At 33.7% G+C, this 13,231-nt stretch overlaps 1 protein-coding gene across 2 annotated transcripts; it reads left to right on the top strand.

Annotated features, from left to right (window-relative positions):
• The first annotated feature begins 3,073 nt into the window (after positions 1 to 3,073).
• LOC7467410 (O-fucosyltransferase 9) lies at positions 3,074 to 12,788 on the top strand. 2 transcript variants are annotated; one of them, XM_052449730.1, is made up of 10 exons: positions 3,074 to 4,126; positions 5,354 to 5,426; positions 5,927 to 5,994; positions 6,168 to 6,256; positions 7,122 to 7,319; positions 9,759 to 9,963; positions 10,058 to 10,225; positions 11,046 to 11,213; positions 11,356 to 11,546; positions 12,350 to 12,788. In XM_052449730.1, the coding sequence occupies exons 1-10, from the start codon at positions 3,683 to 3,685 to the stop codon at positions 12,504 to 12,506; spliced, it is 1,761 nt and encodes a 586-aa protein (XP_052305690.1). In that variant the 5' UTR covers positions 3,074 to 3,682; the 3' UTR covers positions 12,507 to 12,788. The 2 variants fall into 2 exon arrangements, with proteins under 2 accessions (XP_052305690.1, XP_052305691.1); XM_052449731.1 differs by lacking the exon at positions 3,074 to 4,126 and adding an exon at positions 4,195 to 4,817.
• Positions 12,789 to 13,231: the final 443 nt, after the last annotated feature.

Below are 13,231 nucleotides of genomic sequence, written 5' to 3'. Positions count from 1 at the left end.
AAATTATAAAATTGAAAAAAAAATCAATTTGTAAGAAAAAACCTTAAAAAATACTAAAATTAAATTGAGCATTCAAAATCCACTTGGTTCATGAGACTGGGATTATCTCATAAAAAATAGATACAAAAAAATAACAAAGCAAAATTCTCGATCATAAAAAATTAAAAAATAAAACAATGAGGAACAAATCTAGTATAAAAATAAAATAAAATAAAATAAATAGGGATTAAAATGAAAAACAAAATAAATTAAGAAAATGATATAAAAAATAGTAATAAAAAAATAAGGGCCGAAATTGGACAAAAAAATAAATAAAATAAAATTGTAAGATATAAAATTGAAAAAAAAAAAAAAAAAAAATATAATTAAAAGAGTGATGGTCGAATTAAATGAAATAAAAATTCTCAAAAATAAAATTAATAATAACTTTAAAAATCATTAAAATCAACACAAATAATCATTAAAATAATAAATATCAAAATTAAAATAAATATAAACGGGAGGATATAATTACAGTTTAAAAGGTCCAACACAAATCCCGAAATCAAGGAAAAGGAAAAGAAAAGGAGAGAGAGATATGGAGAAAAAAATCCACCAACACGAATCTCACCGTACAGACCACCCAATCAGCTACTCACCACCATATTGACATGAGAAAAATGCGTGAAAAGACCTGCACAAAACTTACAGGAGCAGAGACATGCACACCAGTGACAAGACTTTTCACGGTCCTCTCTCACATCCTGGTATGAGAATCCTGGAAATTCACACACATGTAATTATTTGTTTTTACATTTTAAAAATAATTTTTTTTTATTTTTTATTTTAAATTTTTTTTTTTGTGTTTTTAAATTATTTTGAGGCGTTGATTTTAAAAATAATTTTTTAAAAATAAAAAATATTATTTTAATATATTTTTAAATGAAAAGTATTTTGAAAAGCAATCGCAACCACAATCACACTTTCAAACAAATAAAAGCTTTCACTTTCTCAAAAAAAAAAGAGAGAGAGAGCGCGCCCGTGAGATTAACATAAATTTTAAGACTACTAAAAACTAAAAGTAAGCAAAAAAACTGAAAAATTAATTAAATCAAGAAAACCGGAAAAAAAATAACTGAAGAAACCAAACCGTGAAAAACAACCGATTAAACCGATTAAAATTTTGAAAAAACTGAGATGTTCGGTTTCAGTTTTATAAACCTGAAACCGAACAGAACTGAACCCAAACCGAAAAAAAAATCGAAAAAAAAACTGAGCAAAACTGAAAAACCGAGCTAAATTGGTTTAAATCGGTTTTTGTCCAAAAAAACCAAACTGAACTGAAACCGGTCGGTTTGAACCAGTTTCGGTTTTTTTTTTTAAATTTCGGTTAGGTTACTCTTTTTTATATAAAAATCAAACCGAAAATGATTACCCCTACTAAAAACTTATATATCATTAATTTTAAAGTTTTGAGAAATTAATTGAAATATGTATAAATTAATCTGGACAATTAAAATAATAATAATAACAGCTATAGCTTTTCTAAGCAAATTTTTAATAATTTTTAATTATAATTATTATAATATATTTACAACTATGATAAAAAGCTATAGCTCTCATCTAAACGAATCTTTAATTATTCATGATTATCATTATTATAAAGAAAAATAGAATCTTTTCTGCTAAACAAATAATTTTGTTCAATAGCTTATAGTAATTTATTTTTTATGCTACAAGGTAAATATTATATTTTTTAAAATAACAATGTATATTTTGAATTGTAATTATAAAATAATATTACTAACAAGAATAATTAATGATGATTAATTAAATTATATAATATTAAGATAGAAAATTAAGATATAATAAATAAAAATATGTAATAGTTTATAAATTCTTTTATCGGATAATAGTTTGTGACTTGAAACCAATAATGACTTTGAGAAATTGCCCTAATTTAATTATATTCTGGGCATGTTTTCAGTTAAAAAAAAAAAAAAAAAGGTCCGAGGAGGCTATAAATGCTGGTGGGCCAGTTTCTGGTGTCCACACATGATGCTATCTACGAAACCAAACGGCCCACCTACGTACCATAGTTATTAGTTACGTACCACAGTTGCTGTAGTTTTGTCGGTGCTATATTTGTTTTTTAAAACAAACTTTAAAAATACCATTCAAGTATATATATTCTTAATTTTACATCAAACAGTTTTTTTATATCAATTTTAATTATTTGTATATCATTTATATTTTTAAGTTTTTCAAAATTCTCAATTAATTATTTTCATCAATTTTTAAAGTTTTTTATTAATATTTTTGTCCCCAAAGACATCTTTACATACTATAAGTAAAAGGAGTAAAATAAAAGAAAATGAGTTGCATCCCTGGTTTTATAGTAATTAAAAATTTTAATTTTTTCTTTTGAATTTTTTTGAGTTAGGGCTAGTTATACTAAATAAAAGATAAAAATCATTCTAAAATATTTTAAAATAAATTGTTTCGAGCTGATTTTTAATAATAAAAATATTTATTTTTAAATTAAGAGCTGGTTATACTAAAATTTATACCTAAACTAAATGCTTATGTTTATGGTGAGTTATTCCTTCAAGGTATTGCACTAATGCTTGAACTATATATGAATTTTTATTTAAAGCATGTATTTTAAAGTGTTTGAATTATATATAAAAAATAAATTTTTTATGATTTTATAATTTGAGTTTATTTTATATTTTTCGTGTCGTGTTAAAAATACGTTTTTGATAACCATGATAAAAGTGAGGGACGAGAAATTTATGGTGCTCATGCTGGAAAATCTTTTGTTACCTAAAAAGTAAATAATGATATTTTATTAATTATTTTCTAAATTTATTTTAAAGAAAAAAATAGATACAGACAAATCTTAAGAAAATATATTTTTAATGTTTTTGATGAGTAATGAATTTTATCTTTTTTTTCTTTAATGTAAGATCAACGAGTAAATAACAGGATGGTTCTTCTTAGTCCTTGATCACCATGAAATTTATCATCAGTGGAAGGTATCTGAGAGAAGAGAAGGCAATGGAGATTACTATTATTGGCACTGCTGTAACAGAACAGAAGCTCATGAACTGAACAAAAAGAATGCTAAACACACACTCTCATGATTAACATGAAAAAATGGATTTCAATTTGGTCAATGAAATTAATTATTTTGATCTTCTCTCTTTAAAATAAGGAAAGAAACCCCTCAAATTCATACTTCCAAATACAAATCATCCCTCGGAGGAGACAACATCCTCTCTTGTCTTCTTGCCTATGAAAGCAAACAAGGCGCATCTTCTCAACAGTGCCCACTTGAAGCACACCCACACTCACCCCGTTGCAATCCTTTTTTAAATGGTTTTTTGACTTTGATTTATAGAAAAAACTCAGAATTCTATTGAAAAAGTAGAACATTAAACTAAAAAGAATCTCTCTCTCTTTTAAATAATAATAATAATAATAAAAAAATTCTGTCAACTGTCACTCCCTAATGCAATCGTTTTCTCTATAAGATCCTCCAAAATCGTTTTCAGATCTTCCTCCTCCTTTTCGTCTCTCTCTCTCTCTCTTTGTTTTTTTATTTATTTTTTATTTTTCAATTCTATAGAATTAGAATTTCTGCTTTTGTTTTTATTTTTTTCTCTAAAACCCTGATTTCATTTAATTTAATTCGGTCAGCATGCACGGCTACAGTCGCCTCGGAAACGCCGGGGCCACCGGCCGCACTGTCACAGCCACCCCCACGCCGTCTCCTCCTTCCTCGCCTCGCCTCCGTCACAGCCGCAGCAGCGGAAAGAGCAATTCGTCTCCTGGCGGTGGTTTTTCGGGGGGCGGTGGCGGTGGCGGTAGGGGAGGAGGGGGGAAGCAGCATGTGGTGGAGAGGTTGATGTTTATGGTGGTAACGGTGGTTTTGAGGCGAAGAGGATTGTTGCTGTTTGCGCCATTGCTGTATGTTGCAGGGATGGTTTTGTATATGGGTTCTTTGAATTTTGATGTTAATTTGAAAAATGGCGGTGTTGTTGTACGGAAACGTGCACCTCCTGGTACGGTGTACCGGAGTCCTAAGGTTTTTGACAAGCTTTGGCCGTATATGGAGGCTGAGAACAATGGCAGTCACAATGCGGTAGCGTTTCTTCCCTTTTCTTTTCTCTTCTCTTCTGATATTTATAGCTCTTGCTGTTTAGTAAAAGCTTGACGGCGAAGAATGGAAGTGTGTTATTAGGTTTGAGTTTTGGTTTAAGGTTAAGCAGTCTTAACACAGAGTGTAGATGATGGAGTGATGTGTCTTATCTGTTAAGTTTAATTGCTATGTTTTGCCATACGAAAGGAAGGAGGCATGTAGGAAGATGCTACCTTTAAATCAAAGTAGGGTTTTTGAAATCAAGGAATGTGACTTGAGGGCGTTGTGATCATACAATACTTGCTAAGCAGCAAGGTAAATTTCTTAAAGCTAAAATTAGGCTAGGTATGCTATGTGACAGTGAGTGCAGGTCTGTGAAGAAACATGTCCAGAAGATAGGATTGTTAAGATAAGAAAGGACATGATAAAAAGAGAGCGCATGAAGAAGAGGTGGAGGTGACTACTGATTGGATAAGATAAGAGGTACTTGGAGATGGCTTTGCCTCCAATGCAATATGGCTCTGTGGGTGCGCACCAATGTGAAGGGGTGCTTGGATCCAAATAGTAAGAGCAAAGAAGAGTTAAAGGAGAGGCAGAAAAGGGACGTGAGATGAAATGAAGGGGTGCTTGGATCCAAATAGTAGGAGTAAAGAAGAGTTAAAGGAGAGGCAGAAAAGGGACTTGAGATGAAATGGTAAGAGATGATTTTGTATTAGCAACTCATAGAAAGATTTTCCAGCTAAGCCATCGTTGAATGGGATTGGGTTGTGTGGGAGCATGTGAACATTTGTTTTTGTAAGTGCCATTACAGGTGCAATACTATTCCTTACCTTGCAACTCTAGGAGGTGAGTTTTTCTTAAGAGCAGCTACTTGAAATAAAAATGTTGAATGGTACGAAGGATTTCTTGGATACAAATAATGAAAAGGGGGCACACTCCTTTGGCACCTGTCTTCATAAAGTTTGGTCTTAGTGATAAGAAGAAATAAACAGTTTGACATATGCTTGATATATTTAATAACAACCGCCGTTCCAATTATAGTGTCTACTGCAATGTTTTGCGGATAGATATTTATAAGAGCTGCATTTTTTCTGCCTTTTCGTCTTCATCTCTGTGCAGTGTGTAATTTTTGTTGAAATATAACATTTTGTTGTTCCTTTTCTTTTGCTTTTCTTCCCCTTGAGATGATTACCCATGCTGTGTACAACTGACAAATAATAAATCATGCAGTTGATGACAGCATGGGATCCAAAACTGCGTCAAGCTTGGAAGCCCAGTGGCATCAGCAATTACTCTGATGCAGGTAGGATTCCCATATGACATTTATCTGCCAACCTTACAATGAATTTTTTTATTTGATTGCTAGGGAAAGATATCTCAATATGGTAAGCAAAAATATCGAAACTAAGCTGGTGGGTTTTATAGCCCATCGAGATCTGCAAATAGCTATGTTTGCTTGTATGCAGTGCCTAAATTTGGTGCTTGAGCTATCTTTTTGCAGTTACATTGTGGATAGCCATGTGGTCTCATGTTGGTTATGTATCTTATAATCCAGACAATCTGTATGGTTTTGTTATTTTTTGGAGAAGCAACATTAATGCACTAATGTAGTGATAACTTACTTGTTACATATGGTGGTGACATAGGGTTCACTTGCTTATGCAGGGAAAACATATTTATTTGTCATTATTGATGTAGCTCTCCTTTCAGACATTAGTATCTCTTATGGTATTAGCCATTCTTTTTTGCTTGCTAAAGCATCAAGAGAAACTAACTGCTTTCTTGTGCTTTAATGGTTTTTAGAATTGCCAGAGTCTAATGGTTTCCTTATAATTGAAGCGAATGGTGGTTTGAATCAACAACGCTTATCGGTATGTTTTGTCTTTTAAAGTGAAGCTGACTTTATCCTATGCTTTTAATCATTAAAAGGCTACATCTGAATGCGCTCTTGGTCTATTTATTGTCAAATCATCTGTCTTATAATTCATATCATTCACTTTATTTTCTTTTTTTTTTTATTAAAAAATCCTTTTAATGCATACAGATATGCGATGCAGTTGCTGTGGCAGGATTGCTGAATGCTACTTTGGTCATTCCATTTTTTCATCTAAATAGTGTTTGGAGAGATTCCAGGTAATTACTGTTATTCCATGCTATTAATGTTATTATGCATGACCATCCCATCTCACTGAACAGTTTGCTTTATGATAGGTCATAAGTTTTCCTTGTTGGTTTCAAATATGTCTCTACCTTGGCCAACGACCAGTGCATTTAGAATATAATAAAGTTCTATCTTAGGAATTATAAGTTGTAAAAGCTTTCTCTTACAACCAATTGTTTGTTCAATTTTGCAATGGAAAAAAATATGTTGGAGCCAAGGCAAAGATCACAACTTTCACTTCCTTTCTCCGAGTTTTCTGACAGCTGTCAAGAACCTTTGGATCAAATGACACCTTTCTGCTTGTTTTAAGCAATCCTTGCATGGTGCATGATTATGTTCAACAATATAAGAAAACACAGCTTCCAAGCATTCCGAGAAATGGTGGCTTTATCTTTTTTCCTCCACCCTCATTCTGGTCATCTTGACTTTTCTTCACACTTGACTAATGTGACATTTGCTGTCACCAAATGCCAGCTCTTCTTTTTGAACACACAATTGAGGATTTTCTGCATGTTTGTTGTGTATCAGTTAGTATAACGGTAATGCAACCATATGTCTCTTATACTAGAACATAAACAAAATAAAACTTGATACATTCTGGTTGCTATTACATAAATATATCACAACATGAGCAAGTTTTGTCACCAAACAGTATTTGTGCAACTTGTTTCTTGTTTTATTATATAATAGGAATTTGTCCAATTTCTTTTCATGGTGAAGTTATTATTTTTCCTTGCAAACATTTCACTATTTTCTATAATCAGATTTGTGAGAATTAATGCCAATACAGTTCTTGTTATCATGACTTTTTTTCTCCTTTTTTATTTTCAATGACAGTAAATTTGGAGAAATATTTGATGAAGATTTCTTCATACACGCACTTAAGAATAATGTGAAAGTAGTTCGAGAGCTCCCAAGTGATGTACTTGAGCAGTTTGATAATAACATAAGCAGCATAGTAAACTTAAGGGTAAAAGCTTGGTCCAGCCCGACCTACTATCTTCAGAAGGTTCTTCCAAAGCTGAGGCAGATGAGGTATGCAGTTTTACTTTTTCTTAATTATTGTTGTTGACATTGTCACCGGGGACTGTTTCCCAAAGCTCCAAGGAAACAAAGAAATTACAAGTTGTTTGATTTTAAATGATATGTGGACATTTTACTTCAACTGAATAGCTGTGTATGCTTATCATTCTTAAACACAATCACCTCTGACATTTAGGTAGAGGACATGGCTGGGGATGGTGTGATTTTGTAGTTCATGAGTTTTTCATGTGTCCCACCTGTTTGTTTCTTTTATAGCTGGTCCTTGTTTGTCTTAAAAGTGCACAACAGTAGTGTTTTATATTTTTGTGAAAAATGAGAATAATGAAAGAAAAAAATATGAAGAGTGCTTGCCATGTTTATTCTACAGCACATGCATATGTTGATAAGTAGGACAACATTCATTTAAATAAATGCAACTTGTTTCTCCAAAAGCTTCATGAATAATCCTTAGTTACTAACGATGATTGGGAACAAAACATCCATTTTCCTTTACCCTCTCAGTTCTCATCTGTCAACATAGAGAAGGTAAGAATAAAAGAAATCCTATATGACTTTTAGCTTGATAAGCTAAATACAAATCAAGTACCACCACTGAAAAGAGTCACAAGGTCAGGTACTTCAAGTTGGGTGTTTTGTGATTGGGCTGAAGGAAAGTATTCTTACAATTGTGGAAGCTTGTGGACTTTCAGATCTCTTGATAGATAAAGGTTTCAAGATGATATGATCTTGAGAGCAACGTCATGGTGTGTTGTGGGACATGAAGATTTGAAGAAAGGAAAGGAGAGAAAGGAATAAACAAAGGGGAGAGAAAGGAAGGACGAAGAGGAAGAGGGAGCTGGGAAGAAGAAGAGAAGGAGCAGGAGAAGAGAGGGAAAAGAAAGGAAGGAGGAAATCCACAGATTTTTCTTAATTCATTATAAACTATCTGTAATGTAAAAAGGGTACATATAAATAGTAAAACCTTACACAACTAGAAATTGAGCTTATAGCCCACCAAATAAAATGCCCAACAATAACATAAATCAAGCCCAATAATAAAACCAAATGAAATCTAATAACACGAGCTTAAGCCCAATCTCCCAGCCAAAGAGTGACGAGCTGAGCTATCCTCTGTTGTCTTTGACGATACACGTGTGGAATGCATCTCAGTTTGGCATCTCACCATGATGTACTGCTTCTATCACAGGCAAGAAGGTTCCATAACTAGTGAAGTATAGAATCAAGGTAATTTTTATTTGCTAGGAAAGCTATTATTATAGAACTGAAGGAGTGAAGGGACGATGCCTTTATTTTTGTTTCAACTTCAAGGACGAGTTTGAAGCAAGTCAGAAGTGTTGAAAGCTATTTTTATCATGGGAAGAGGGTAGCTGGACAGATGATTAAGAATATGGTATAGATGAAGGTGAAGACCATGGTTCATTCAATCCCATTTGGTGCATCTTGAGTAGATTGGGATCCCATGACTTGTTTTTCTTATTCTTGCCATTCCTTATCTTGATGGATGAGAAGATAAAAAAAAAAGGGGTTTTTTGGTTAGCCGGTGGTTTGTTTTGAGGGAATCTAACCTCCACTAGTACCTAAAAGTTACTCTTAAAGCTTTTGGGAAAACCAAGGACTTATTTTATTCATGTCAAGACTCTTTTGATTAGAATAATGTTAAATAGGAAATTTAAGCAACTATACATGCTCACAGTACATTACAAGGTATAACTGTCCATGACTTGTGTGCCTTTGTCTATGCAATTGCAAGTTCTCTTAGGCTGAAAAGGCACCAGATTGATGTTTTTTGGGTGACTTTTACACGGTGTGCTATGATTGTCTCAGTAAACTTTGGAAAGCACATAAAAAACGATAAAATAGGTGTTTTCAGCCCAAACTACTTTGCAAAAGCATCTTTGCTGCGACAATAAACACATTTGAATGTGTGGAGAACACATTCAAAGTTAATGTTGACATAATCAGTTATACTTGTTCCGTATTGCAAATGGACACTTCTGATTACCCACTTCTTGATACATGCATATGATGTAGAACACATGGCAAACACCCTTAACAGAAAAAACTTTCCTTCTAACATGTAAAAGAAAAGGAATAGGTGCTTTAAATGAAATTGCAGATGATTTGTACTAAAGAAACCTCTTAGATATAAAAGAGGATGTTGTTTTGGACCATGTGTGCCAATCCAACATGGTATTTACTTGTACACACAAACGAACACTAGTAAACACACTTGTTTTAAAAGAGAGAAAACAAATAAGGCACAAGCATTGCCTGTATGCACTAATCAAAGCTGACTCCCAGTCAGACCAGATAGCTTTCAAGTTTTTGCAGTTTGATGCTATTCTTTATAATGTGCGCAGTCAATTTCATGAACGTAAGATATATTTGTGGGCATTAGTATGATAGTTGTTTTCTCATTCTATCATGCAGGGCAGTACGCATTGCACCTTTCTCCAACAGGTTGGCACATGCAGTTCCTCCAAATATCCAGGGTCTTAGATGCTTAGCCAATTTTGAAGCCCTGAGGTTTTCAGAATCCATAAGAATGCTTGCAGAGCAGATGGTTGATCGGATGATCAAGAATAGTTCTCAAAGTGGGGGGAAATATGTCTCGGTGCATCTGCGGTTTGAAACGGTGCCATTCTCATTTCCTTATGTTTAAGGATGTACTCTTGTTGGTTTTCTAGCTATATCCTATGCTTTTCTAAATGTCAATATTTTTATGAAAGGATATGGTTGCATTTTCATGCTGTGAGTATGATGGCGGGGAAGAAGAGAAACGAGAGATGGATATTGCACGAGAAAGTGCTTGGAGAGGAAAATTTAGGAGAAGGGGTAGAGTAATAAGGCCAGGAGCAAATCGTGTGGATGGAAAGTGCCCTTTAACTCCATTGGAGGTATTCGACTAACTTAATCCCTTTATTGCTGTGAGACCCATCCAATATTCTTTAGTCACTATTTTTTTAAAGCAAATTTCAAATTTGTGAAAATATATAATGATGCATTTTGTGTGATATTCTAGAAATAGATCATTTTACAGAATGTCCATCTGATTAGCAAATCAAGTTAGCACATATAAATTCTGCCTTCATGCCTGAAAATCTATGCCCTTACGTTGACACTGAAAGTTTTAACTCTCCAAGCACAAAAGAACAAGGAGTGGCCATTGGGGGCTGTGACTAGTGCCTATTCAATGAACATGTAGGATTCTTCTTTCATTCTTGAAAATCTGTCCAAATTTGTAAAAATTGTCTGCAGTTCACATGATGTTATAGAAATCAATTTTATTGGTTTCCATCTGATTTGTTAATTTAATGAGCATGAACAGACCTGAAAGTGTATGCCCTTTCTCTTAACATTGCAAGCTATAACTTTTCTATGACACAAGAAAAGGGGGGAAATTGGGGGCTGTCACTAGCGTGGCTCTTTAATGAACAGGGTCAAGGAGGATTCCTGATGCTATAAAGGGCAGTCATTTTGTTCAGATTCATGCATTATCAATCATTTTTTTCCTTGAAATGAATTTTGGAAGTTTATCTTATATGCTTATTTTTTAACTTTGAAATATAAATTCCTTTGCTGTTTTCAATTATTAATCATGTATTTTGAAATTTTTTCTCTTACATATCCATCTAGTTCAAAACAAAGCTGTAATTTGTGATTTAAGTTATTAAAAGACTTACCTATTAACATGGATCACCTTGCTTGCTATTGAAGGTAGGGATGATGCTTAGGGGAATGGGTTTTGATAATACCACCTCAGTATATGTCGCAGCAGGTAATATTTATAAAGCAGAGAAGTATATGGCTCCACTTAAACAGATGTTTCCACGTTTAGAAACAAAGGACACAATAGCTACCGCTGAAGAACTTGTGCCATTTAAGGTACCAAACTAGTTCTATATGCACTTGTAGTCTGTAATTTTCCCTACTATCATTGAGTCAACACCTACTGTGAAAAGTAAAATAGAAATTGGTAAAAGACATGAATAAATCAATCTTTGTAATACTGAAGTATGTGATGTAGGGCCACTCGTCTAGGTTGGCTGCTCTTGACTACACGGTTTGCCTGCATAGTGAAGTCTTTGTCACAACACAAGGTGGGAACTTTCCACACTTTTTAATGGGTCACAGGCGCTATTTGTATGGAGGGCATGCCAAGACAATCAATCCTGACAAGAGAAAGTTAGCTCTCTTATTTGATAAACCCACAATCAGGTATGCAATTCAGTTTCTATTTCATTTCTGAACCTTATGTGTAGCTCTTAATTTGTGCAACTCATAACTGAAAGATATTCATGTCTTTTTTTTATCACCATAACTGATGATGTGATTGTTGTTTCATCTGAAATATCCCCCCCCCCAGTGCATAGAGTTGGTTTCCTCTGATTGTCCTACTAGTTTGTGTCCTTGCATGGAATATCCCAACTAATAATCTGAAATCCGTGCAACCTGTTAAAAGTATTGTGCATGTTGTCTTGGTCAGTGTTTCATCTCCATGTGATTTGTGATTGTTTTGGTAATGTTTATCATGGACATTTTAATCTCCTGGTGAATGTTGGGTACACTAACCACAATGGCGTAGCTGTGCTAGTTAGTCTGATATTAGTTTCACATTTAGCACTTATGTGGGGGCTTAAAGCTGTTTAGCCAATAATCTACTTGGTTACAAGGATTGTTAACCTGTTCCTGTTGTTGGTGAGATAAAGAGACAGCAAAACTTGAGTAAAGATAGATTCAAATCATGATGTAAAAGGAAGAGTGAGAAGTGGACAACAATTCCATACATTCTGGACTTTATTTTGTCCCCATTTCGACAGAAACACTCGCTGGATCTACCATTCATAACTCAGACATAAAATTTGGCGTGCTTTTAAAGATTCCTGATGACATTTCTAATTGTTTTGCTAGTCAAATACAAAATTCTGTGATCTATTCTCACACACATCTTTCAACAGCCCTCCATGTTTTGAGCATTATGTAGAAAAGGATTATTATCTTTTTGTCTTATTTTTTTGCAGATGGGAGGTCTTCAAGCGACAGATGCAAAATATGCTTCGCCACAGTGATGTGAAGGGCTCTGAATTAAGAAAGCCCAGTGCATCACTTTACACATTTCCCATGCCAGATTGCATGTGTAAACAAACTGAAGCTAGACAACAAGACAGTGACAGTTGATTTTAAGACTGGAATAGTAGATTACTCCTATAATTACTGATTCTATATGCATATAATTTTCTTTGTATCATCAAAATTAACAACCACAAAAAAAAAACTCCTACAATTATAATTATTTCTTTCATTAGAATTGAGATGATAGGTTTATAGTTTTGATTTTTTGAGGTTCACTGTCTCATTGTAACTGAAATTGTCGGAAATTGCTCTAAATGATGTGTTTGAAACTGTAATTGAACAGAATATCCATGTATTCAATTACATTCTTCACTTTGAATTCTTCAATCTATATTCTCTTCCCAGATCTTTGTGTGTTGATTTCTTTTTTAGGTCGTACCGGATATTGGCTTCATCACTATTCACAGATGCAACTGGAACATTTGTTGAGAACAGCACACTGAAGACTGTAAAAATCCTTCTTGCTTCATTGGGGCTGCCACAAGAAGGTAGGTAAATGAACATGCCTAGGGTTTTATCTCAATGCAAGCAAGTGATTGGGGTGGCATTTGTACAAGAGACGTAGGGCTCTCAACACCTTCAACTTTAAGATACTAAGGTGGGACCTCATGTTTTGTTTGTCATGGAATCTCGAAATCTCAAAATCATGGAAAAATATCATCTTTGATTTGCATTTAGAAATCCCAGGTGCTGATTCAGAAATATTAAAGCGGTATTTGGTCAACGTAATGTTACTTTTCATCAATAATCATTCTTTTGACAGTCTAAGA

The sequence above is a fragment of the Populus trichocarpa genome, chromosome 19 (genome assembly GCF_000002775.5).
Source record: "Populus trichocarpa isolate Nisqually-1 chromosome 19, P.trichocarpa_v4.1, whole genome shotgun sequence".
Taxonomy (NCBI): Eukaryota; Viridiplantae; Streptophyta; class Magnoliopsida; order Malpighiales; family Salicaceae; genus Populus; species Populus trichocarpa.
The sequence above is the reverse complement of the archived record's forward strand: the minus strand, read 5'-3'. Positions and strand labels throughout refer to the sequence as shown.